A 27,038-nucleotide genomic window follows, 5' to 3' on the forward strand; every position below is an offset into this window, starting at 1 on the left:
TCCCCTAACATGAGCGTTAATATAAATGCTCAGGCCCGCCAAAACAGTCCATCCTGGCGGTCCATTCAACAGTAGAGTGCGCTGCACCGCGGTGAGGATAAGGGACCGATGACCGAACAGTAAACAGCACGAGGCGGTGAGCGTAAGAGGCCGTCTTCTCCCTCCCGTCTCTGGCGAGGGTTTCTGAAGATTTCAGCGGAAAGTTGCTTTCTTGACGCTCAGAAGAGCTTCGAGCTTCTCTCTCTACCTCGCTCTTTCTCTCTCTAGGGCGGCGGCGATGGCGACGGCGGCGGCGGAGGCCGGCGGAGGGGGAATCGGAGGCAAGCTGAAGAGGAAGATTCCGAGGAAGATTCCGACGCCGTACGACCGGCCGCCGCCAATCGATCGAGCGGCGGTTCGAGGGTTGCCCGTAGAAATTCCTGGGCCTTTGGCGAATGGGAATCGGCGTCGTGGGTGGATTTCGAAGATTGTGGATCCCGCTTCTTCTTTGATCACTAGGGGGGCCCATCGCCTCTTCTCCTCCGTCTTCAGGAAGCGCCTCGGCGCCCCCCCTTTGGCTGATCCGACTGGTACGTGCTGTGAAAATCTAGTGTTTTGGTGTTTGTTTTCTTGGAATTTGTTTGTGGTGCTTTGGTTTTTTTTTTCTCTATGTCGTTGTTCTTGTTTGCCTTGTGAAGGAGAGAATTGGAGGGCTTGGGATTCTTTGGCCCTGGTTTGGTTTTTTTTGTTGGGTTGTGACAAGTTTGATGATTTTGAGCGGGTTTTCTGTATAGTTTTGTAGTTAATGTATGATAAGGGTTTCTTTGTAATTGCTTATGTACCTTCTTTTTGAATTTATTTTAATCTTTGTTATTTGCGTTGTGAAGCAGAGAATTGGTGGGTGATTTATTGGTCTTGGGATTTTTGGCCCTAGTTCAGTACTTTTGGGTTTTGTTGGATTATGACAAGATTGATGATTTTGAGTGGGTTTTATGTACAGTTTTCTAGTCCATGGATGATAAGGGTTTTTTTTTTATTACTTATCCATCCTTTTTATGAGCTTATTTTTATCGTTATTTGACTTGCAAATCAGAGAATTGGTGGGTGATTTATAGGTCTTGGGATTCTTTGGCCCTAGTTCAGTACTTTTGGGTTTTGCTGGGTTATGACACGTTTGATGATTTTCAGTGGGTTTTCTGTACAGTTTTGTAGTTCATGGATGATAAGGATTTCTTTTTGGTCACCTTTCCTCCCTTTTTTGGAGCTTATCTTAATCGTTCTATTTTGAGTTGTGAAGTTCACGGGATTGATGGTTGAGTAATTTTGGGTTTTGTTGGGTAATAACAAGTTTAATGTTTTTGAGTGGGTTTTCTACTCGGTTTTTGTGCGTGATTTGGTGTTCCCTTTACATATCTAGTTCATGGATGGCAAGGGTTTCTCTGTATTTACTCTCCATCCGTTTTTTGAAGCCCATTTTAAGTGTTTTTCTTTGCCTTGCGAAGTAGAGAATTGATGATCGATTTATTGGTCGCGGGATTTTTTGGCCCCGGTTGAGTACTTTTTGTTTTTCGTGGGTTATACCTAGTCTTGGTGTTTTGAGTAGGTGTTCTATGCAGTTCTTGTTCGTGATTCGGTTTAATGTCTGTGAGCACCCTCACATGTCTAGTTCATGAAAGATTAGGATTTTTTATATTTTACTTCCCCCCTTTTTTGGAGCTTATTATAATCGCTTTATTGTTCTTATTTGCGTTGAAGTAGAGCATCTGTGGTATGACGATTATTTAGCCCCAGTTCACTACTTTTGCTTTTGTTGGGTTATACTGAGTCTAGAGCTTTTTCAGGGTTTGCCTTGCATTATAAATAAGTGATATGGCACTGAATAGGCTATACTTCAACTTCTGCCATAGCCAGGAAGCACTGAAGAAGCTATTATTTACATTGGTCGAAAATTTGATGTAGTGTGGTTTCATTTCTGATCATAATGAAAGCCTTTGACGAGGAGGTGGCAGCTTTCTGAGCTATATTTTTCCGTATCATCAGAAAATTTCAAAAATTGTAAAAACTTAAGTTATAACTGTAAGAATCAAACCTAGTTTTTTCCTCTTATTGTGACATGTCGATGATATTAGTCTTTACTTCTCCCCTCAGTTTTCAGCCCCCTCATGTTTTCGTGTTTAGCAAAATTTCATCGGTTGAAATCTGCCTATATGAGAACTGCCCGAAATTTGCATGCTTTACCACTTTGTTGTTTTCCATCTTTTTCTAAAGGTGAATTTCTTATCTTTTTGTTATAAATATTTCTTCTTGTTTATTCTGTGGATGTGGAACCTATGAGGAGGTTGATTATTTCGTCCTTTTGGCGCAGTTCAAACTTTGGAATCTGGAGAAGTGGTTGAAGATATATTTGTTTCAGTAAGTTATCCTCAGCGTAATGTGTTGCCATTCATACGATTTGAAAGCTCAGATTAGATAGAGACTTCCCTTATCTTCCAATATCTTAATTGTTCCTCAGTGGAGAAAATTATAATAATCCAGTACTTTTGATTTGATTTTTTAATCATACATCTTATTGTCAACACAAAATAACTTCTTTAATCCTATTCACGTGGTGGGAATTTTTTTTTTTGAAAAAAATTCACGTGATGGGAATTACATCAGATTTCATTGTGAAACGATACAATGCGTACTGTTCAATCCATCTGAGGGGAAAAATAGTGTCAGTAAATGTTATTTTTCTTGTTATTGTCTTTTTATGATATTTTTTCATTTGTTTCAATTAACGAATTTATCTGGACCTCTGCCTGTTTCACTGTCTTGATTTAAAAGTATCTGGAGTCAAATCCAAACCTTTTGTTTATTTGTTCGTGTACTCTAACCAGAAAGTTTGTTCAAAGAAATAATTTATGCTAATTTCTGCCTTATGTATCTAGGCAATAATCCTTTTTGGCATCTCTCTTTATCTGTGTCGTTATCATTTACTGTAGGATGTATGTCTGGACCTATATCTTTCACTTTTGTTTAGTAAGACTGAAAACCCAATTGAAAGGGTAATGACGTGGGCACAGTTCACATTGCTGCAATGGGAGTGTATACCGTGTTAGGCAGTAAAACTCAGTGACGAATGTCTCTTAGCAGTCGATAAAGTGAATTGAAAACGAAAATTCATCAGTGACTGTTGGGCACTATCTGGTATGAGCAGTCGTAAGTGAACATTCATAAATGGGTATGACGTGTGACTATTTGTTCTTTGAAGAAAATGGCGTTTGGCTATTATATTGATGATTCATAAGTCAATGTATTATCTACAAGTTAAGAACTGCACTTTTCGTCCTTTAATAATGTCGTCATCTGATACATCTGTGTCTGTTTTTTGACGGTAAATGTGGCATTGTCTGTTTCTCTCCCTTCTTTACCAGTCAGGCATTGACCTTCTGTATTTTCATATTTTTGATTTCGAGCATCATGAGTGCGTGCAAATTATTTATCCTTGAGAAAGTAGTGTCAAGGATTTGTTTGTTTATGTAAAATTGGATCTGGGATCAAATATCTGCTATTTTGTCTATCCATGTTAGTGATCGAATTCACCTTTGTTTAATACATGCACACTAGCTTATAGTTATTCCATTTTCATGAGTAATGCTTCCTCAACTCAGAATTCAGAGGCAGAACCAGGAGTAACCCAGGAGGTTGAAGGTCAATGTGACGAGGATGGTATTTCAGATCTCGAGAGATTATTGAAGCAGAAGACGTTTACCAGGCACGTATTTCTGACTCTGCACTTTTGCATACGAATGTGAATTGACGTGTCACCACAAAATTCGCCTTCAAGCATGACTTGTAATATTTTTGTCCTGCAGAGATGAGTATGACCGTTTGGCAGGCTTATTACGCGCACGAACGGTAGATTTGTCGAATGAAAAAAATAATAAAAATGTTGGGTCTGTCATGCCTGTTCCTGCGCTGGAAGCTGCAGTGCAGGAAGCAGAAAAATTTTCAGCTCTTGAAAGAAAACTGGAAAGATCCGTTGGAGTCACCTCTGGTCCAAGCTCAAATTTGAAAGTAAGCAAATTTCTGATTTCATTATTGTTGTTTCTTACTCTTTATGTTTGTGCTACTGAATCAAGTATAGTATGGTGACTGGAGACTGTTAGACATGCTCCTATCTGATGCTTTATTTATGTATTTCTTGTCGTCCCAATGAACCACGTGCAATAAGTGGCCCATCGTCATTCTTTCTGAACTTAGAGAGCTGGCGGGAATCGAATGATTGTGCAGATGGGTCAAATTGAGATATTCGTTGCAATTTCTTAACCATAATTAGGGTAAGATGCAGATGGTTTAATTTCTTATTTGTATCTTAACCAGAATTAGGTATAAATTGGTGGCTACCGTGAAGGTTTTTACTTGTTGACTGATTGATTATTTGAATGACGTTGACTAGTGTTTTAATGTTAGTCAGAAAAGTACACAATTGGGCTATATTCACATAGTCTATGAATTGAAGAACACGTGGACAGAGAAACTGATTAAAAACGATGGCCTCTTATGAAAATGAAGCCGCCGCCTTTCTCTTGAGTTGGCAAGAGTTTTTTCTCTGGTAGCTGTATTACTTCATTTTTTAAGTTTCTTTCAGTTTATACAAGAACTAGATGCTTCTTGTTGGGTTCATATGGTTTGTTGGCTATGTGTATGATTAATTGGTATTTTATTTTTCTGCCCCGGGTCTTAAATTTAGTACATAATTGAATGTGTTCGAGATACTGGTTTCTAATTCTTTTTCGCTATTTTTAGCCATTAAGGTTCGTTTTATCAATTGTAACTGGGTGTTGCTTCATCACGATTGTTGATTGTGTACTGATTGTCATGGGTAATATGGACGGTATCAGATATCGGGAGTTGAGCTTGCCTCGCCTGCCGAAGTTGCAAAAGCGTACATGGGTTCCAGGCCGTCCAAAGTTTCGCCATCTTCCTTAAGCCTTCGAAGTCAGATCTTTAGAGATGCAACAACCTCACCAAGTTTTGCTAGCATTCAACAAAAAGTAACTACACCAACGCATAGCTCAGAGTTGGCTGTCAGATTTCCTGGTGGTCGGGCTGCTCCCGACAATAGTTTTATGACTCCGATGTCTCGAGGCAGATCGGCAATTTACAGAATGTCTCGTTCTCCTTATTTCAGACCCCAGTCGACCATCAGAAACAAGGTAGGACATCATCTTACGAGGGATAAACTCATGATATTTTTTTAGTTTCCTTTTTCATGTTGAAGTTCTTATCTTGGTTCTCTTATTCCTCTCTAGGAAGATGGAAAAGTTGAGGATAAAGATGCCGGATCTTGGACGGCCAAAAAACATGGACTTCTCAGTGGGACGCAGGTATGGTTGAGGCCCATCAGTTGCTATGAATTGAAGACTGTCACTTGTGAAATGTCCTCCTCTTCTAAAAAATTGCTTTTTTCTTTGGGTTTATTTTGTGCCAGGGAGGAACCATGGATAGGCAATGTGCTAATGAGTGTGTGGATCTTTTCTTTGTTTAGTTATTATTTCTGTTTCATATTTTAAATATCCTGTCGAGGAAAAAGGAAAAGTGAGATTTCTTCACTATCAAGAGGGTAAATTTTGTGGAAAGAAGAAAAATATATGTATATTATTTTTCACAACGACAAATACTACACAATGTTCCCCCCTTTTTGGAGCCTGCCAATCGACCGTTGGAGGTATATGACCGTTGGACTCAACGGTCATATTCCTCTCTGCTCGGGCCCATTTATAAAACATGGGCCCGGTAATACATGGGTTATTTGGGCCTTATGATCTAACACCCCCCCTCAAGTTGGGTATAGATGTTGATCATGCCCAACTTGGACAATAAGACTTGGAAATGCGGGCCAGGGATCCCCTTGGTGAAGATATCCGCAACCTGCTCCAGAGAAGGAATGTAATGGGGTATAATGAAGCCCTCATCAATACTTTGTTTAATATAATGTCGTGCCACCCTTGCATGCTTCATCCTTTCGTGTTGAACTGGGTTTTTTGCCATAGCAATTGCTGATTTGCTATCAGAGTACAGAGTCATTCCTTTGTCTGAAAAAACCTTCAAATCCTGCAAGACACCCTTAAGCCACATCCCTTCACATACTCCCTTCTTCAGTGCTCGGAGTTCAGCTTCTGCGCTTGATAAAGAGACCTCCTTCTGCTTCTTACTACGCCATGTGACAAGATTCCCTCCTATGAAACTGCAGTAACCAGATGTAGACCGGCTGTCTTCAAATGATCCTGCGTAGTCAGAATCCGTGTAGAGGACCACACTGCCTCACTTCCTCTGTTAAAAAGTAGACCAAGTCCAATTGACCCTTTCAGGTAAGCTAGGATGCGATCTGCTGCATGTTGATGTGATTCCCGAGGATCATTCATGAATTGACTGAGAGAGTTGACTGCGAAAGCAATATCCGGCCGTGTGTGGTTGAGATAAAGTAGCTTACCAATGAGACGTTGAAATGAAGTCTTGTTTACTGGTGTGTCTTTTTCATTCTGTTCAGCTTTTAACTTAACATTATTATCCACTGGTGTAGCTGCTGGTCGACAATCCAACTTCCCGGTTTCCTTTAACAAATCAAGGATATACTTGTGCTGAGAAAGTACAATCCCTGCCCGAGAATAGGCCACTTCAATTCCCAGGAAATACGTCATTAAACCTAGTGCCTTTATGTCAAAGGAAAGTGAAAGGTGTTTCTCCAGATTCTGAATTTCAGTGTGGTCATCTCCAGTGATGATGATGTCGTCCACATACACAATTAAAATTGCAATCTTCCCATCCTTGCCATGCTTTATAAACAATGTGTGATCTCCCTCACTTTGGAAGAACCCCACTGCTAACATTACTGTTGAAAACCTTCCAAACCACGCTCTTGGCGATTGTTTCAGGCCATATAAGGACTTCTTGATGTGACATACGTCCCCCGAATTTTGACTCAAACAATATCCAGGGGGAGTTGCCATATACACTTCTTCTTTCAATTCTCCATGTAAGAAGGCATTTTTCACATCATATTGATAGAGCTTCCAATTAGATAGTGCGGCGAGCGCTATTAAAATCCGAACTGTGTTTAGCTTTGCAACTGGAGCAAATGTTTCGTTGTAGTCGATGCCGTAGGACTGTGTATATCCTCGTGCCACCAAGCGAGCTTTGTGCCTGGCCACTGACCCATCTGAGTGATATTTTACAGTGAATACCCATCGACTTCCCACTAGTTTCTTTCCGGGTGGGAGTGGGCCCATCTCCCAAGTACCGTTTCTCTTTAGTGCTGCCATTTCTTCTTCCATAGCTGTCTTCCATTCTGCGGATGACATTGCTTCTGTCACATTCTTCGGAATAGATACTGTCATGAGGGCTTGAACCACCTGATTATACTCTGGAGAGAGCCGGGAGTAAGATAGATAATTGTTAACTGGATAGCGTTTAGTCTTCGTGCAGTTACGAATTCCCTTGCTTATGGCAATGGACCAACCATCGTTTCCTGAGTCTTCTCCTCCTGCCGGCATGATTGTTGTACTTGAATCGTCGCATGGTCTATGAGGCTCCTCCTCCTCCTCAGGAGGACTTGGAGGAGTACTTATAGCCATGTCCTTATCATAGGTTTCTGATGCCGAGGAGAGGCTTTGCTGCATACTATCCTGTTCTTGCTCTGAAGATTCTAAATACTCTTCTGATCGTTCTACAGGAGCATGAAACATTCGGATTTCGTCGAACTTCACGTCTGCAGTAATGAAGATCTTCCTGGAGCTTGGATGATAGCACTTATAACCTTTCTGTGTTGAAGAATATCCCAGAAACACACATCTTAGGGCTCGAGGTCTAACTTTCCTGCATGATGAACTTGAACATATACAACACAGCCAAACACCTTGGCTGGGAGGTTAGTTCTTAAAGATAAACGTGGAAATTCAGCAGATAAAAGATCAATAGGAGCATGATAATTTAATGTTTTTGAGGCTGTCCTATTTATAAGATGAGTAGCTGTTGCGACTGCTTCAGCCCAATAGTTCTTGGGACAATTCCCTTGAAATGAAAGAGCCCTGGCTGAAGACATTATATGGCCAATTTTTCTTTCAGCAAGTCCGTTTTGCTGAGGGGTATTCACACATGAGGATTGGTGAACTATCCCCTCTTCTTCCATGTAATCAGTTACTTTTCCACAAAATAATTCTGTTGCATTATCTGATCTAAATATTCGTACTTTCTTTCCAAATTGTGTATTAATCATCTCACAAAATTTGATGATAACAGATGGAACTTCAGTCTTAGATTTCAGTAGATACACCCATGTATACCTAGAGAAATCATCTACAAATAACATAAACCATTTGTGATGGGATAGTCCCAATGTGGAGCAAGGTCCCCACACATCACTATGGATACAATCAAATGCCGATTGAGTTCTGTGATCTGAAACTGGAAAAGAAGATCGTTTGTGTTTCGCAAATTGACAACTTTCACAATGCAAATTATCAAAAATAATCCCTTTAAACAAATTGGGATGGGAATGTTTCAAAATGTGGAATGAGGGGTGTCCTAGTCTCCTATGCAGAAGATTGATCCGTTCTTCACTCTGGGCAGTATAAGTGGCTTTCTGCTTTTCTTCCTCCTCCAATCCATCTAGCAGGAGAAGACCTCCCCTCCTCTTAACAGATGAAATCTTCTGTCCGGTTTCCTTAAGACATAGGAAACAAGAATCTGAGTCTAAGATAAATCGCCATCCAGTATCATTTACTAACTGAATTAAGGACAATAAATTTGCTTTCAATTCAGGTACATGCAAAACATCTTTTAGTAATTTCCCTTTGATTTCAATTGATCCTCTTCCTGCCACTTCTAATATTCCACCATTAGCAGTAAAAACTCTGAGATTATTAGTTTCTAGTTCATAATTTTTAAATAGCATTTTGTGGGGTGACATATGGTCTGTCGCCCCAGAATCCAATATCCAAGAGGCAGTAGTAGGTGTATTATTAGTAACTGTAGTGAAACTAAATTTCTTACCTGACTGTACGAGTGAAGTAGAGCCAAACTTCTGAAGAATCTTGTTCACTTCTGACTGAATAAGTTTCTGAATTTCACCTCCGTCTTCCCCTTTCTTTGCAGCAGATAATTCCTCTCCTTCACTTGCTACATAGGCTTTCTTATGCTGCCCTGGATTCCACGTCCCTTTCCTGATCTGCTCTTCCATCCAGGCTAACTTTCTGCAGTCCCTTTTTAGGTGGCCTGGTTTCCTGCATTAGCCACAAGTAAGTTCTGAGGAATTACCTTCCTGGAGTGGACTTCTGGTGCTGAGTAGAAGATGTGGCTGCATTATTTATATTGTGCCTTGGTTCCCCTTTCTTGGCCAAGTGGGCCACTGAGACAGGAGTAGACACCTCTCCATCCTTAGAGTTAAGCTTCTTCCGCCGCTCTGCCCCTTGCAATTCAGAGATAGCCTCTGCTAAGGTGGGGAACCTCTCTCTGTGTAGCAACTGACTTCTAAGATTCTCATATTCCGAATTCAATCCCATCAAAAAGGTGAGGGTTCTGAACTTGGTTTCTCTGAGATAAGATGGTGAGTTTTTGTCGCCGGTAGGCCAGAGAAGGTCCAGCTCCCTCCATATGGCCTTTAATTTTGCAGAGTAGGAAGAAATTGATAGATTTCCCTGTTTCAATGCTTTCTCTTGTTCTCGAAGGTCATAGACACGGTAATCGCTGTGGGTTTCCGCACATGATTTCTGAATTTCTTGCCATAAGTCTCGTACACAATCAATAAGTAGATAGTCGTCTGCCTGATCTGGTTCCATATTTTTGATCATCCAATTGGTGATAAAAGCTTCTTCAGATTCCCAAATTACTTTTTCAAGTTTGGGAGTGTCTTCCGAAGGAGCATCTTCTGTTAGGTGATTCCCCAGATAGATAGCCTTAAGGGATCTCTGGACCAATGTTATCCACTTCTGCCCATTGATTCCATTATATTTGATATCCAGGTCTGGTAGAAATAACCTTGGCTGAGCAGGTGTTTCAGCCGTTTTGACAATAGCTGAGGGGGTGATCTCGGAATCCCTCTCAGCCATCCTGGACTTTCCCATCTGAAGATAAGTAGACGGGGCACCAAGAGACAGAATACTCCTTAACCAGGAGCTGATAATTTGACGGAGCAAGTCTTCACTGGAGAAGAGCTTCCCCGGAGAGTGAACACACCTTTTGATCAGATACTGTCGCCGTGTGCAGATTCAAAGATGGGAATCAGATTCTTCTGCACCAGTCGTAGCTTGCCCCAAGCGTAGAGTTTTTTCTGAGACGCGTGGATCGCGAATCAAGAAAAAAAAACTCCGGAAGTAAATTGTGACAGCTCGCGAAATCAAGATATCGCGAAATCCCAATGTCTGGAATCACCGATATCGTCAAAAATCGCCAATTTCTGGTCGAATGTCGAGAAACGTCGCCAAAGCAGAAATCGTCGCCGAATACTGCAAGATGACGTCCCCGAAGCTGCAAGCAGATGCCGCTGAGATCGTCGCCGAAGGGCGCCGAAATCGTCGCCGAAAAATGCCGAAATCGTCGCCGAAGCAAGAGTCGTCGCAGAAATCGTCGCTGGAAGACTCCGCCGAATTTGTAAACAGATGCCGCCGAGATCGTTGCGAAGGGCGCCGAAATCGTCGCCGAATCAGGAGTCGTTGCAGGACGATGCCACCAACAAATGCTAGAGGAGCTCGTCGCCGAATCGAGAAGAAAAATAGAAACTATTTCGAAGAAGAAACTTGTCGTCTTTGGTGTACCTTTGATCGCTGCTCTGATACCATGAGATTTCTTCACTATCAAGAGGGTAAATTTTGTGGAAAGAAGAAAAATATATGTATATTATTTTTCACAACGACAAATACTACACAATGTTCCCCCCTTTTTGGAGACTGCCAATCGACCGTTGGAGGTATATGACCGTTGGACTCAACGGTCATATTCCTCTCTGCTCGGGCCCATTTATAAAACATGGGCCCGGTAATACATGGGTTATTTGGGCCTTATGATCTAACAAAAAATAGTAACCTTTTTTTGGCTAACGTCCAGCCCTTGTTCTCAACTTAAAAATTTGAATACTTGTTTAAAACCTTAAATCATTCTGATGTGATTGAATCTATTTTTTTTTGTCTACACAGGCTCTTAAGCGGAGGAGCTCTGTCCTGGAAAATGATATTGGATCTGTGGGCCCGATCCGTAGAATTAGACAGAAGTCCAGTTCGATTACTCCCTTGAGAAGTTTGACGCAAGAATTGCCCAGCCTTGTATCTCAACCGACAAACTTTCTGGACTCTGCTGAACCATCTTCCTCCGCACAGAAGGTTCATCCGCCTATTGTAGGAGAGAGCATGGAAGGAGTGGAAGATAGAGTCAACCGGGCAGATTATTTTTCTGTGCCTCCTCAATCCAGAGAAATGGCAAAAAAAATCCTGCAACAGCTTGATAAGTTAGTCCCTTCCCCGAAAGAAAAGGGTTCTGAAACTAAAACAATTTTCAGGGATGAGCCACCTTCCAAGTTGACTGTCGACATGCTACATGGACAGGCATTGAAAAATGTTACAGAGAAAGATCTTTCAAAGTTGTTCAATGTGGAGGCTAATGGCAAGCCGGCATCCAAGAGTAATGCCTACGCCGAAAACACTGGACTGATTCCTTCGACCACATCAATTTTTGGGAACAAAGTGGCGCCTGAGCCACAGCAGACTGGCGGTGTAATAGAAACAACGCAGGTCAAGGGTCCTCTGAGCTTTGCTGGTGATTCTCTGCAGAAAAAATCTGCGTTCAAGATGCAAGTGCCTCTGGTAGGATGTTTAGAATTTCCTTTATCTATTTTTCCCTCTTTCTATTCCATGAATCTAGCTGATCCGTGTGTGGTTCTGACAGGAGCCATCGGAATATGAGAATGATGGGAATAACGAGAGAGAAGTTTCTGTTCCGTCAGTATCAAGTGCAAAGAAGATTGACATGAAAGATCAAAAGGCTCCAGTATCAGACACTTTCCTCTCTAAGAAACCAGCCCTTTTAGGGGACGTTTCGGTTGCTTCTCATGCCTCGGAAGTTAAACATGAACGGAAGTTGACTAGCAACGGAAGCATAGTTTCTGGAAAGGATGCTGAATTCACGTTCCAAGTTTCGTCAATTCCTTTGTCCTCGCAGGTTGCCGGCAAACCTGGTTCACCTGGTGAAAAAGATGCTGTACCCATCTTCAACTTTGGTTCTAAAACGAGCCCCTTGACATTTTCTTCAAGTCTGGCAAGTTCGACTGAACCTTCCGCGGCAAAAGAGCTGTTACCTGGAAGGTGGGCGTGCTGTTTTTCTTCAATTTTGGCTTTCTTACATTCACTCTATTCTCGGAATTTGGTTGACATGATACAGTTTATCTTTTTTTCCGCAGCCGTCCGTCAGGTTCTACGCTTGTCACAGAAGCAGAGGTTGAGAAATTAGAACAGAAGCAACAGCCCGGTTTCCTATTCAAATCTTCTTCCACTGGCCTACCATCATTTGCCTTTTCAATGTCAACCTCTGCGAGTGCCTCCCAGTTTGCGGCTCAATCTGTCTCTACCACACAAAGCAATGGCACATTATCAGCGGCAACTTCATTCTTTGGATCATCTGCCTCCACTTCTGTCTCCTCCACCAGCCAGGTTATATCTGCCAGCGCCTCTACCTCTGCTACTACGCTGTTCTCCACCTCTGCAACCACCTCTAAGACGGAGCCGTTGGGCCCCTTCTCCACACCTTCAGCACCACTGTTTCAGTTTGCCAAGGGTTCCTCGACAGCTCTATTTGCTTCCCCAGCTGGTATAGACTCAGCCACGAAGCCTGCCAAGGAATCAATTTTTGGCGTGCCAATTTCATCCACAGTTTCAGCTCCAGCACCAGTCAAGGAATCAATTTTCGGTGTGCCCACTTCATCTACAGTTTCAGCTCCAACACCAGTCAAGGAGTCAATTTTCGGCGTACCCACTTCATCCACATTTTCAGCTCCAACACCAGTCAAGGAGTCAATTTTGGGCGCGCCCACTTCATCCACAGTTTCAGCTCCAGCACCTGTCAAGGAATCAATCTTCGGCCTGCCTGCTTCATCTACAGTTTCAGCTCCAGCAACAGTCAAGGAATCGATTTTTGGCCTGCCTGCTTCTTCAGCAACAACACCTACGTCTGCGCTTACGCCTGTAGACTCTGTGCCAAAACCAGCCAAAGAATCAATTTTTGGGCAGCCCTCTTCCTCCACGACAGTGACTATGCCTGGAACTATTGATTCTGCTCCAATACCAGTCAAGGAATCAATTTTTGGTCCGGCTACATCTCCAGCAACAACATTGCCTTCAGCATCTGCAGAGTCTGCTCCAAAACCAGCCATGGAATCAATTTTTGGCCTATCCAGGCCCTCCGCTACGACCGCTGCTCCGTTCTCAAGCATGGGTAGCGGATTGTTTGGATTCAGCGCCCCCAGTGCCAGCAGCACTGGAACTGGGGGGCCTTCTCTGTTTGCACAGAGCACGAGTCAGTTCAACTTGGCAGGTTCTGCTTCCACCTCTTTATTCAAACCCAGCGGCGCCATCACGGAAACTTCTCTAGCATCAACATCTGCGGTAGCAGCACCGGCTAGTATTTTTAGGGTCAGCGGCTTGCAGTCGACGGCACCTTCACTGTTTGGCACTGGCTTTGGCTCCTCAACCCCTGCATTTGGTTCAGCCTCCTCGTCTGCCCCCATCTTTTCATTCACCCAAGCTGCCGCCGCCGCTGGCTCAGCTACACCATCTCCCTCAGTCTTTGGATTCTCGTCTCCGGCGGCCGCGGCCTTTGGGTCTCCGATGGGAGGATTCAAGACTGCTTCTGCCTCTCCGGGGAACGACCAGATGAACGAGGACAGCATGACTGATGACACAGTGGCGGCCGCGTCGCCGGCGGGCTCTGCGCCGAGCACTCCTCTATTCGGGGCGGCTCCGGCGGCATTTCAATTTGCGAGCCCCCAGCCTGGTTCATTCATGCCGGGGCAGCCATCCTTTCAGCCGGGTACCGGAGCTGAGTTCCATGGGAATTTCTCCATGGGCAGTGGTGGCGGCGGCGGCGATAAGACTGGTCGGCGGTTCATCAAGGCGAAGAGAGATAAGCACCGCAAGAAGTAGGACAGTCTTTAGCCGGGCTTGATTCAAGATGTGTGATGGCCAGGAATTCCAGCAAGTGGGTTGGTTTCTCTCTCATATGTGCTCGCTCTGCCCCTTGCAATTTTGGCATATAGTCGTGGCCGTATTGTTGGGGCGGGCGTCTAGATGGTGCTGTGGGTTATCTGGGCTGGGTGAAGGCGTGAATGTTTCCCCCAAAATGGAAAAATGCTTATTGAATGTATTGTTTTCTTTTTATGCACTGGTTTTCCTCCATCTTTCAGTGTCCTATGTTGGGTGTCCCCCATTTGTCTTCATGTTAGTGAAGAGAGATGGAGGGTATATAAGTATCTAATTATTAGTATCACATGATAACTAGTTGCTTCATAAAAGATTAATGAAATGAGTATTTGGTTGATGCCTAAAAGTTGAGGCTTTTGGATTAAATGTTTTTTTGGTATGGTGAACCCTATCAAGGTTTTGTTTATTTCTGTGAAGTAATTACAGCTGTGGGTAAACATAAGTTATAAGATATTCTGGTTTTAGGCAGATGAAAATGAATCTAGAAACTTTGAGTTGTAATTTAGGATGCATCATACTTAATTTTATCATTATGATTTTGATCTCTTTCAGAGATACAAAATGCTTTGAAAACATTGACTGGTAAAATACTGAAAATACCCTAAATAAATCCATTTCCTATAATAAAGTGAAATTAACAGCTATTGTCTACAAGGACGTAATACTTCAATGTTTAAGATAAGTTAAGACAACTGCCATACGGGCTAAGTTCTATTGATTATTGATCCAGTGAAGGGAACCATTGTCCAATGGTCCGTATGATGATTGTGATTATTATTTATCCGAATTGCTTCATGGGTTCATATAATTTTGAGCATACAAGTCTAATAAAACATGTTATGATCTCTATGGTTTATAAAACTTTCAATTGATTTGTATCACATAATAATTATTTCTTTCATAACTGTTGTTTGAGCCTTTAGATTAATGTTTATTGTGACAATAAGATTCAATATTTCAACTGATTTTATTATTATTAATTAACTAGTATTTAAATACATCAAAGATTTAATGACCCAATCCTGTTCAAGAGTTAAAAAATTCTTACATTTTAAAAATATAATCTGTTCTAGTTACAGTTATAATACTTTATTCTGAGTAAAAAATACGTTTTTAGTAATTTATACATAAATTAACGAAGAATAAATCAATTAATTATCTTTGCACCGATTCATTTGATCAATCATTGACCTTAAGGTTAATGGCCAAATTCTTTCCTCTGATGCCTCATTTTCTCATTGAAACGTTGATATGCTATATGAACATCCAATTAACTATGATTGTTAAATAACTTTTTAAGTCAAAACTTGTATTCTAGGTTCAGCTTTTAAAAAGGACAACTGAATCAGGATCCATTCAATTTCTAAAATAGTTAAAATACCAAATGAATCTCTTCAGAGTGGAGAATATAATAGTTTATGCGTTTTTATACTTCTTTGACGTCAACTGTAATATTAGATTTTTAAGGTCTTCACATTTTGAGCAGTTACAGTAAATTGGTGAGTATGAGATTGTTTCAAAGTTATGAGTTTATGGAATCCTGGAAACATGTCATAGCATTCATATATTCCTGCTAATTTTTAAAGGGTGAAACCGTTGATAAAACATCTAAAAGAGCCAAATTATTTGAAGTGACCTTTAGATACTTGTTCTAAGAATGTCAACCAATTAAATCATCACTAACAGGACTGTTTAAACATATGAGTATAACTTGAAAACTTCAATAAATGTTTACACGTAAAATTATCTGATTCTGAGCACTATATTTTGAAGAAATAATTTTAAACGCTTTGTTTTCTTATTAAGTTTAAATAAATTTTATACAATTTGATCCAATTTTGCAGTTATACAGACCAATAGTTTTGTTTTAGCGATTCCTAATTTTTTTTTTGATTTAACATTATAATGACTATGGAGCTGATGTTATTTCAAATTTAAGTTCATGTTGTGCTACACATGGTTCTCTTAATACTGATATCATATAGATTCAATCATGATCTGCCGCCATCTAGGAGTCGGATGAGATGTACAAAACCAGATAGAGCCATCAAGTGATAAAGTAATCAGAAAATTAGCAGACAATGTGGTGGCGATAGCGCCAATGCATCGACACCAAAAGCGGCGCCACCGTCATCCGAAGTCAATGCCACTGCCAAGGACACGCCACCATCGTCACCGAACCAAGTCCACACACCAGGATCAGGCACGTCTCCACCCACGCACGCCCCTTCACGCATCCTTACATGTCACCAAAGGCAGATCCAGAACTGCCCCCTGACGTGACACAAAACCACGTCGCTCGTCACGTCACTCGTCTTTATTTTTTATTTTTATGAACTGTATTTTCTCTTTCCTCCAAGGCCTATATGTATAGGCCAATGTTCCAAGAAACAGTTAGGCAAGTCATAATTCAAGAATTGAATTTTTGTTAACTCTTCTTGGAGGACTTGGCCTAGCCTCCCCTTCTCCTCAGATTGCCGCCGCCGTCGCCGCCCTCGTCGCCGCCGCCGGTTACCACCCACCCTCCTTTCTCTCTTCCTTTCTTTCTCTCTTCCTTTCTTTCTATCTTCCTTCCTTTCTCTCTCCTTTTCCTCTCTCTTTCATTCCTTCTCTCTCTCCCGCCAACACCAAGATGCCCAGCGTCAACCACCCCTCTCAAGCCGACCGCCCCACTCAGGGCTGCCAGCGCCAATCGCCCTGCGCCGGCCGCCTGATGGGGGACCATCCGCAAGCCGAATCACAAGGTCAACCCGCGGCGACACGTCAGCAACCACGCCGCGAAGCCTGAACCGATGAGAAGGACCCTGCATTCAAGTATACAGCCGGACGCGGTCCTCCCGACGAGTTCTTTCTTTTATGCATTTTAATTTCCCCTAGACTTGTGTGTGTGTGTGTTTTGGGAGGGCCCCCGTCGCTTTTGGGCCCCTCCTGGTATTTCTCAGACCTGTTTTGGGGGTCCACTAGGGGGGGGGATTGGCCTTTTCTTTGGGCCACAACATCCCCTAAAATTACAGGGTTGTCTTTAGGGTAACCCTCCCCTTTCTCTCTCCTATATAAGGAGAAGAGACTATCGAATAGAAGGAGAAGATGTTTTTTTTGAAGAAAAGGAGTGATCGATGCGACGTCCCCATGAGAAGGAGTGTGATAGGGAGAGAGAATAGGAGACTGCCGCTGCCGCCATCGAGGACGTCGCCGCCGTCGATGATCAGTGTTGCCTGACGCCGCTCGAAGAGTCCCTCCTCCCTCTCGTCAGGGCGCCACCTTCTGCTTACCACCTACAGCTCCGGCGCCCACGTCGCTGCCTGACGACCCGACAACCCACGTCCTTGGGCTTGGTCGCCCCATGCCCCAGCTTGCCCTACGATGTCTTCGGGGTCGGCCTGCCGCTAGACCGCGGCCCACGGGCAGTCTGACGCCGACCATCGCCTGGAAAATGCCAGAGCAGCCAGGACGCCGCTGTCGGACGTCTTCGCCGGGGTGGAAGGCGACGAGTCACGACCGACTCGACTCGGTGCGCCGAACCAACCCGGTTCGATCCGAGTCGCGACCGAGTCACGACTCGGTCATCCTGACTGAGTTGACACTGAGTCAACCCGGATTTAAGAAAGGGCGCCCCTCGGTAATTTTTTACCATGGGAGGGGTAATTTCGTCCTTCGTGGTCTGAGACAACTTAGGGCCCTCCAACGAATTGCCGCCGTCGCCGCCCAACCGTATGCCACCGCCGCGGTCACGCCGCTCGCCAGCGCCGTTGTCGCGCCACTTGCCCACCGCAGCCACCGTGCCGTTCTCCAACGAGTCACCGCTGCTGCCGCCCAGCCGCGCGCCGCCGCCGTGGTCACGCCGCTCGCCAGCGACGCTGTCATGCCGCTCGCCCCCGCGCCACTCGCCCCGGCGCCGCTCTCCCACGAGTCGCCGCCGCGGTCACGCCGCTCGCCAGCGCCGCTGTCGCGCCGCTTGCCACCATCGCCACTGCACCGCTCGACCTCGACGCCGCCACCGTGCTGGCCCCTGCCGCCGTGCCGCTCACCACCACCGCGCCGCTCGCCGCCTCCAGCGCCGTGCACTGTCTCCCGCTGCTGTCGCCGTCGCACCTCGCCGCTGCCAACGCTGCTCGCCGTCGTCGACGCCGCTCGCCGCATCGGACCGCTACGCCAATTAAGACACGGCTTCGACCACCGCGACTACCGGACTCAGTCCGCAGGTCACGATGCTACCCCTTTTTTGTGTATTATAATTTCTTGCTATATTCTCTCACGTGCTCTCCCTTTAGACCTTGCCCTTCGCCATTCTCATACATTGGGTTGTGGGTAGTTATTTCCCCCCGTTATCCTACCCTTCACCTTGCTTTCGGAATAGATAGTTGGATCGAGGATACCCGTTCCTGCGGCGCCCTTCAATTGATTTATCGGGTCATTGGGAGTCGGATCGTACGTGACACGTACGGGAACTCTTCCAGGGCGCTCATCGTATCTCAGCTGCTCCGTTGTACTTCTCGTTGTTTTCTCACAAACGTTGCATCATTACGCAAAACATCGAACCATACTCGTTGTCCATTTCCCCCCCTGTGTTGCAACGCGCGCCGTCGATCCCGGCCGTACGTGTTGCATCACCGCCCCTCTCAGGGTCGCCTGCGCCCAGCGTCCAACGTCCAGCACCGGCGGCCCTCCTCAGGGCTGCCGCGCCTAGCGCCTGCGCACGCCAGTGCCAGCCGGCGCCCACGCACGCAAGCTCCCGCGCACGCCGCGCGCCCGGCCGCCCGCGCCTCCGAACGCCCTCGAAGCAACTTGCCGCACTTCCGAACGCCCTCGAAGCAACGTGTTGCGCTTCCAAATGCCCTCGAAGCTACTTGCCGCGACGCATACTGTTTAGGTTTCGGGGCGCGCCCCGAACCCCGCAAGGGGCGACTCCCCCCTTGACCCCCTGCCAACTGACCACTCAATTGGCTCCGCAACACCCTGTCGAAGCGCACATCAATCGTCCCGCCAACGACACCCCACGCCCAAGCACTCTGGCCACTGAGCAACCAGGCTTAGTCTGGCCGTCTCATTGCTAGGGCCGCTCCACGCCCGGAACGTCCAGATATTTTGTCCAGTGGGCCTTACAACGCCGGATTGCCCAGTCACTTCACGAGCTGAATTTCCCGCAGCCTCATCATGCACCCTGGTGCCGAGGTAAGCCTGAACTCTTTGGTGTCGAGTGTTGTTCGTCCAGTGTTCCACGAGGATTCTTCCACCGCCGTCAGATTTGATTTTGAATATCTCTTTCTTTCCTCAAAATTCCTCCTTTCGTGAGATTTCCTGCGAACGTGAATTCGAGTATTGGATTTGGTGCCTTGGCATCGTCGCGGTGTTTGAAGACAGTACTGCCGCCCTCGACGAGGAACGGGGCTGCACCACCATCATTTCATCGGTTTTATGTTTTCGAATTCAATCGTGTGAATTTTGTGGTCTGTTTTTATCCTTCTACCCAAACCTGTCCAGCATTCCACCACCATTGTCATACCCGTCCCCCTTGTCGTCCTGCATCACAATGTAATGTTTTAGGTAATGGAAGGAAAATTTATTAGTAGTGTTCAAGATGTGAAACATATCTGGTGCTCTGAAAATGAATGTTTTATCAAATAATAGGTGTTAGTAAAAAAATACAAAACATGCCATTAAATGGAAAATTTCAGAAAGGGAAGATCATAAGTTTTGATGTTCTGAGAACCTAGTGATAGACTTGATGATCAAGAGTGATCCTGTGGATTAAGATATTAGAGTATGCAGAGTCCACCCTTATCAAGGTCGGAAAAAAAATGAAAGAAATGTTCTTATGAAAAAAGATAAATCAAGTTATTGATTCAGCATATCTGTTCATAGTAAATCCTTATTTTTTCTTTAAATCATTATGTGGATGTGACTCAAGTAAACTATAGCAATAATGATAATTTTGTACGAAACAGCTGTATTATTAGATGAATTGAAATAACCAATGAAATTTGAGAGAAACATCTAAGAAATTCAATCTTGAGTTTTTCATTCTATATGAATGGGCAGAATTTATATTTAATTAATTCATTGTAATAAAAGTATTTAGAAACCTGATTGAAAAATCAACATCAGAGATTACAGTAAAGCTTAGAGAGAATGATGCATCCACTTGGCGATGGAAATTTTTATGATCTATTGTTTCGTTTTGTGGCTTTAATTGAAATGTGAATTTATTGTGAAGTTGAAATAAAAATTTAAATAGATCTTCATACCAACAACAAATAATTGTTATATCACCCTTCATTGAACAACTTCCATGATCACTCAGTTCTTATAATGAGTTTCTTCAAGCCATTCATATGCCTTGCAACTAGATGTATCCACATGATCTTTAGATTACTGGTTCTTGTCTGTGTTTCTTCAAACTGAGGTTAAAAAATCCTAGCATATTTTCTTGTGATCTTTTCTAGGTCGAAAAAACAATGAAGAAGGAGGGCAGAGAACAAAAAGAAGACTCCCATGTCTATAAAATGATGAAGCGCCCCTTCACTAAAAAAATCTCAAAATAAATTCCATGAGAAAATTTTATAAAAGTTTTTGTCCCTCAAATATTTCATCAAATACCTTAATATCATTTCTAAACTTAAGGTATGTCTACTCATGCCCAAAAAAGTACGCGTATGACCCCCTAGACTCATGTGTCAGTCTATTTTATGACTTTAAAGATATTTATTTTATTGCTCGACCTTATTACTTAAATTGAACAACCCATAGATTAATCAAAAATATACTAATTGAACCTAACTGACTGGTTATGTGACTGACCCATGGGGTGCCATGATGAAAATATATAGGGCTAGCAAGCCAATCTCATATTTATATCTCATTCAATACTCATTCATAAATATTTTTATTATAGAATTTGTGATATGTGTAAAGACAACATCAAATTTGACAAATAAAATTTTACTTTTATAATTATTTTTACCACATATTTTTAGATTTGCACTAGAAATATTCACCATTTAAGGATAAAATGAGAAATTTATGATTTATTTTATTAAGCTCTCTTTTCATACAATGATTTTTTGAGCCTAGCCCCACTCGACTTTATGGAGTCAAGTGGATTTCTCACATCTTCTTGGAGTTTTATTTTTAAAATTTTAAAGTGAGAATAAGAAGAGGCCGAATACACGAGAAGCCCACTCTAGAAGCCCATTCAAACCTCCTTAAAAACTGGGTCAACAAGAGGCAAGAATAGTGGAATTAACACAATTTAAATTTGAAGGGCCAGTTTTTAAATTTGAAAAGTCAGCAACGTGGGTCCTGGTTGATGATCAACAGATCCTATCCCTTGGAACCCTTGGAATTAAATCCAATGGTTTGCAAAGTTAGGGCACTTCAATTGTTCTCTTCCCTCCTCTCTTTGTATCTCATCTTGTATTTCTGCTCGCAACTTATTGTTGGAGGCCTAGTGAATCATATTTCTATGATCCATTATAGTTCTACAAGAGTGTAGGAGAGAGAGTTCAGGGGTGATCAAGATTCTTGAAGGATTAACACCACTTGGCACTTGGGGGAAGTGACAAGGCTCATGTGATCTACAGAATGTTTGACTTAACTGTCCCTAGGTAAACATTCCAGTCTATAGCCTAGACTTCAATTTTTTCAGCTCGTTAAGCTACGCTGAAAAATCTTCATGTTACAAAAGTTACAATGTTTTCAGTCTACTACCTACCCAGTGGAGTGCCGCCACCCACTAATTGCGGTCGAAGGTTTTCGTCAACATTAAATCTAATTTCATGCCCTAAAAATTATCTAAAAATTCCTTCAACAATCACATTTTATTATTAGAACTTATCTAAAACAAAATAAATATGTATTTCATTATTTAAACTAGTTTTGACTAATTTTCACTTATTTCATTGATTTCAAAATTAGGAAAATACTATAAAGCCAGAAAAATATAAAATCACTTAAAAGAATTATTTTAATTTATATATGTTAAATGTAATTTTCTCTCTCGTTACCTGCTCCTTGTGGATTCGAGCCTTCATTTTAAGTAAGAAAAAGTGTATAAATATTATTTGCTCGAATACATGGTTAAGAGAATCAAGAAAAAGAATGGCGCCCTTAGGGCTTGATGTGACTACATCCCCTTATATAGAGAACAAAAAGAAAACAAGGAAAAAGAAGAGATGAGAGAGAGAGAGAGAGAGAGAGAGAGAGAGAGAGAGAGAGAGAGAGAGAGAGAGAGAGAGAGAGAGAGAGAGAGAGAGAGAGAGAGAGAGAGAGAGAGAGAGAGAGAGAGAGAGAGAGAGAGAGAGAGAGAGAGAGAGAGAGAGAGAGAGAGAGAGAGAGAGAGAGAGAGAGAGAGAGAGAGAGAGAGAGAGAGAGAGTGGGCCAAGTCCCCTTATACTGGTCCAGCGAGACGGAGCTTGTTCAGCATTATTGTTTAAATCAGAACCTTTAAATGACTTTTTTAATCCAAATTCTGGTTTATCAGTAAGGTGATGCATTATAGAGAACTATGATGAGATCATAATACAAAGATATTTAGTCTTTAAGCATGTTTTCTAAATATTACTATTCTAAATATAATTGAGAGGCTCATTCAATTTTCCAGATATCATAACACTATCTACTCCTACTCATATGTTGTGTATTTCCAATCATTTCACCAATAGTGCAAAGATACTAATGACAGATATTGAATGCACTTTAATGGAAAATATCCATTAAATATCTAGAGGAACCCCTGAAGCTTATATTATCAAACTATCAATCAGATCGATTCGTGACATGGTAATGTAAATGTCCTTTGGATGAGACATCAAATATACTTTATGGATGGACTGTTTTTTTTTTACTTTGACCTTTGAGCCACTATTCATGGAGTTACAAAAATTTTAAGCTCCAATGCAGCAATAAGTTCAAAAAGATGATTGAGTAGTCAAGATGAGATCATGCACCCTCTATATAAGAAGTGAAAACTCAAAATAGACAATGCGATGAAGTATTATGCCAAATAAGATGAATATCCAAATATTACCCACATGCAATAGTATTAATTGAGATGATCAATTAGGGTTTAACAACTCTCTCATATAAAATTTATGCCATTAGCTAATACTGATGGATATTATGCAGCCGTAAAGCCAAATCACACCACCATGTTTTATTTAAGTTTATTTACTATAATATTATGTTCATTATTATTCTAGAGTGATGTTTAAAATGAAGTCCATGAATACTTGCAATAACATAGTGAAATATGATGAGATCATAATACAATGATAACTAGTCTTTAAACATGTATTCTAAATATTTCTATTTGATGTATAGTCGAGATATACCTTGAATTATTAGGATAGAGTATCACTAACTGATCCTACTTATACGATGAGTATAGCTGATCTTGTGGCTATTAGTGTGAAAACACTAAGGACATATATTGGGTGATCTTTGGAGAAAAAGTTCACTGAATTGATCCGTACAAATTCCTGAATGGTATTATACCTAAACATCAATTTGGTTGATTAATTTCATGGCGGTATAAGTGATCCATTGACTTGAGACACCAAGGACATCTCATGGATGGACAACTACATTTTGACAATGATTTATGAGCCTCTAATCATGGGATTCAAACAAGTCATAGCTCGGATGTGGTAAGAGGGTCATAGAGATGATTAAGTGGTGAAGATGGGATCATCCATCCTCGGTATAAAAGGAGACTGACTCAAGGAAGACAATGCAACAAATCTCTCGCCAAGGTAGTGAGGATATGGGAGAAGGCGTTCTCCAATGATTCTTGCTACACATCAGTATTAATCGAATGATCAATCATGGTTTGACGATCAACCATACCCTAAGTTATTCGAGAGTCTCGGGCGGATGATAGATTATGTATATAAGGTAACCATTGACGGTAAAGGTTCCATGAGAGAGTTCAAACTCTACGCGGTATCCTCTAGAGCATGAGGTGTAGCTTGGCACCCCATGGGCTGGAAACTTAACCTATTGATTTGGTTAAATCAATTCTTAGTTAATTAATTTATATGTTGATATTGTTAATTAATAAGGTTGGTCGATAGTTATTATTGGGCCACTCAAGTTATTATCTAGAATAATACATGGGCCTAGAGGATGTCATACATAAGATAATAGGGGTATTGGTGGATATATTTTACTCTACGGGGTTTTTGAGAAAACTTATTTCAATAGGGAAAGGCCACTCATTTCAAGGACCAAAGCCAACCAGAATTCAAAGCCTCCCCTTTCTTCACTCTACTCTTTTCTCCACTCAACCAAAGAGAGTGTTTTTTGGTGAGAAGACCTTCAAGATTTTCAAGAAGAGTTGAAGTGGAAGAGGTGGATATCCAACCAAAATGATTGCGCGGATACTTCTAGATGCCAAACACAAGAATGGCTTCAGAATGATCTCAGAGTGGGAAAGTAAGGGGGGGAAGTTCCCATATTTCATGTATTGTTTTACTGATCTATTGAGAATCAACTCATATGCCTCTGCATCATGGAAACCATATTTCCATGGTTAAACCATAGCACAGAACTAACATATATAATCCCTTGTAAATTGAAGCTCCTAAGATGATTGAAGGATTGATAAATTATCAAAGCCTAATGGGTCATCTCAGGTAGTAATAAATGTATTAGGGAAATTATCACATAAATACATCTTAGGTATTCCACTACCTTGGCATAGGAGTTCATCATACCATCTTGCGCTGTCTCCTCTTATAGTGAGGCTGGAGAATTCATCCTGACCATTCAAGCATTTTTTTTGCTTGCTGCAACAAAGGTAATATAATTTTGAGTTACATGATAGTCAAATTAAGGCTGTCCACAAGACATATTCAGTTTCTCAATCATAAGGACCATTAATACAACTATGACATGAATCAACTGATAGTATGATATAATACCATTCATGGATTCATATGGGCCAAATCAATGAAATCTTTCATCTAAAGAGTATCCACAATTTATCCGCAGTGTCTCTACACTAATGGCTTCAAGATTGGCCTTACTCGTCCCATGTGTGAGACTAAATAGTGCTATTCTATCAGAATATTTTGAGTCCTTCTCGAGTATCCTTAGAATAGGAGTATTTAGACCACTTGTTAATAATATGATCATATCAAGAAAAATAATTCACTTAATCATTGGATGTATTCAATAACTTCACTATCAACATGACAAGAGAATAAAAATGAATAATGTCTATTTTAATTAATATAATGGAGAAATGGTAGTGTGATTGGCTTGGAGACCAAATTACATCCATCATTTATAAAAAATAATTTTACCTAGTTATCATTTTCATGGTTGGGACATGATAAAAAATTAACATGTGTTAAAAGGAAAATAAATAAATGTAAAGTAATCTAAAAATTAAATTAACAAAGAAGATGTTGCAAAAACTATTTTGAGTTTATTTGATTTATCACCTATTAGTTCAAAAATGATAGCATAAATATGGAAGTAAAAGAGAAGAAATATTAGGATAGCCTAGATTTCGATGGAATATTTCAATTTATTCTATATTTTGGGGTTCATCTGATTTTCTAAAAATGTTACAAGCCCTTCAGAAAAAAATTATTTTGATTTTTATATCAATAGGTGTATTTTTTGCAAATAATTCAATCATAAAATTCTAAATTATAAAAATATCCTTTAAAAGAAGACAACTTCATTTAATCAAGATTTATTAGAGTATATTTGATTGGGAAGTATTTTCCTTGTTATATGATCAGAGATGGATGAGGCTGATTTCTTCGCTCTTACTTAAGTTTTATCCACTTCCCAATAAAACGTCATAACTTTCTTAATAAACTTCTGAATCCAACTCATTTCTATTAGTGCTCATGGTGGACGGTCCATTCCATATGGTGTAACCTATGTTTTTGTGGGATATCTGCCCCAATTTGGTTTGTGATCTACTAATCCCACCACAATAAGCCTTGTTAATTGAAATTTTCACTATTTCTCTGATATTCCATTGCATTGGAAAATGAACTTATCTCACCTTCTTCCTTGAGCTGTATCCTCTAATTGAAAGTTCAGATGATCCCATTTTGGCGACGTGAAATTCTTGCTGCACTTGAGATAAGACAATTTGGATTTCTGAGAACAAGAACTCGTAGGTTAGATTCAAAGTACATTTGTCCATCCATAAGATACCTTCAGCGTATCAGGTGTAAGGACCACTTATAGAACCATGCCATGAATTCATTGGGGTGTAATACCATCCAAGGATTCATATAGATCAATTCAGTTAAGTTTTTTTCTAAAGAGCACCCAGTATCTATCATTAATGTCTCAACAATAATGGGTATGAGATACACCATACTCATCATATAAGTGGGATTCTGTCTGGATATTTTGATGTTGATACTGTGTATTCTTTGAATGAAAATATTAAGAACACATGTTTAAAGTATGGTGATGTGTGCATTATTATCTCATTATAATTCAGTTAGTTATTGCATGTATTCAAGGACTTCTTTATAAACATCACAAAATAATCATGAAACACAATTTAATTCAATGAACATAAATGATATGTGTCAGTGTTTTTGTCTTGGAAGCTACATAATATCCATAAATCTCCCACTTGGACTAAAGCTAATCACCTCTGTGCAGTAAACCCATAGTTTTGTAGTGGTCCTCATAGATATGATGGGTGAAGGGATTTTTTAGGGGATTCACTGTGTTATTGGTTGATAGAACCCATTCCAACATTTTATCTCCTCTAGCAATGCCCTGCGTATTCAGGTGAAAGCACCTCAACATGTGTTATGACTTCTAATCAGAATGTGGCTCTTTCAAGTTTGTTAT

General features: G+C 41.5%; 1 protein-coding gene across 1 annotated transcript; it reads left to right on the forward strand.

Annotated features, from left to right (window-relative positions):
- The first annotated feature begins 177 nt into the window (after nt 1-177).
- Nucleotides 178-14,399, forward strand: NUP1 (nuclear pore complex protein). Its single transcript, XM_078586578.1, has 9 exons — nt 178-569; nt 2,345-2,391; nt 3,633-3,736; nt 3,837-4,038; nt 4,866-5,180; nt 5,277-5,351; nt 11,154-11,816; nt 11,899-12,314; nt 12,410-14,399. The coding sequence occupies exons 1-9, from the start codon at nt 278-280 to the stop codon at nt 14,145-14,147; spliced, it is 3,852 nt and encodes a 1,283-aa protein (XP_078442704.1). The 5' UTR covers nt 178-277; the 3' UTR covers nt 14,148-14,399.
- Nucleotides 14,400-27,038: the final 12,639 nt, after the last annotated feature.

The sequence above is a fragment of the Wolffia australiana genome, chromosome 14 (genome assembly GCF_029677425.1).
Source record: "Wolffia australiana isolate 7733 chromosome 14, ASM2967742v1".
Taxonomy (NCBI): domain Eukaryota; kingdom Viridiplantae; phylum Streptophyta; class Magnoliopsida; order Alismatales; family Araceae; genus Wolffia; species Wolffia australiana.

What these genes read in the sequence shown, in the direction of transcription:
- NUP1 (XM_078586578.1), top strand. Translation starts at nt 278, where the DNA reads ATGGCGACGGCGGCGGCGGAGGCCGGCGGAGGGGGAATCGGAGGCAAG. An exon ending in AGTCGACCATCAGAAACAAG is followed by an intron (nt 5,181 to 5,276) that starts GTAGGACATCAT and finishes ATTCCTCTCTAG; the next exon opens with GAAGATGGAAAAGTTGAGGA. An exon ending in GACTTCTCAGTGGGACGCAG is followed by an intron (nt 5,352 to 11,153) that starts GTATGGTTGAGG and finishes TTGTCTACACAG; the next exon opens with GCTCTTAAGCGGAGGAGCTC.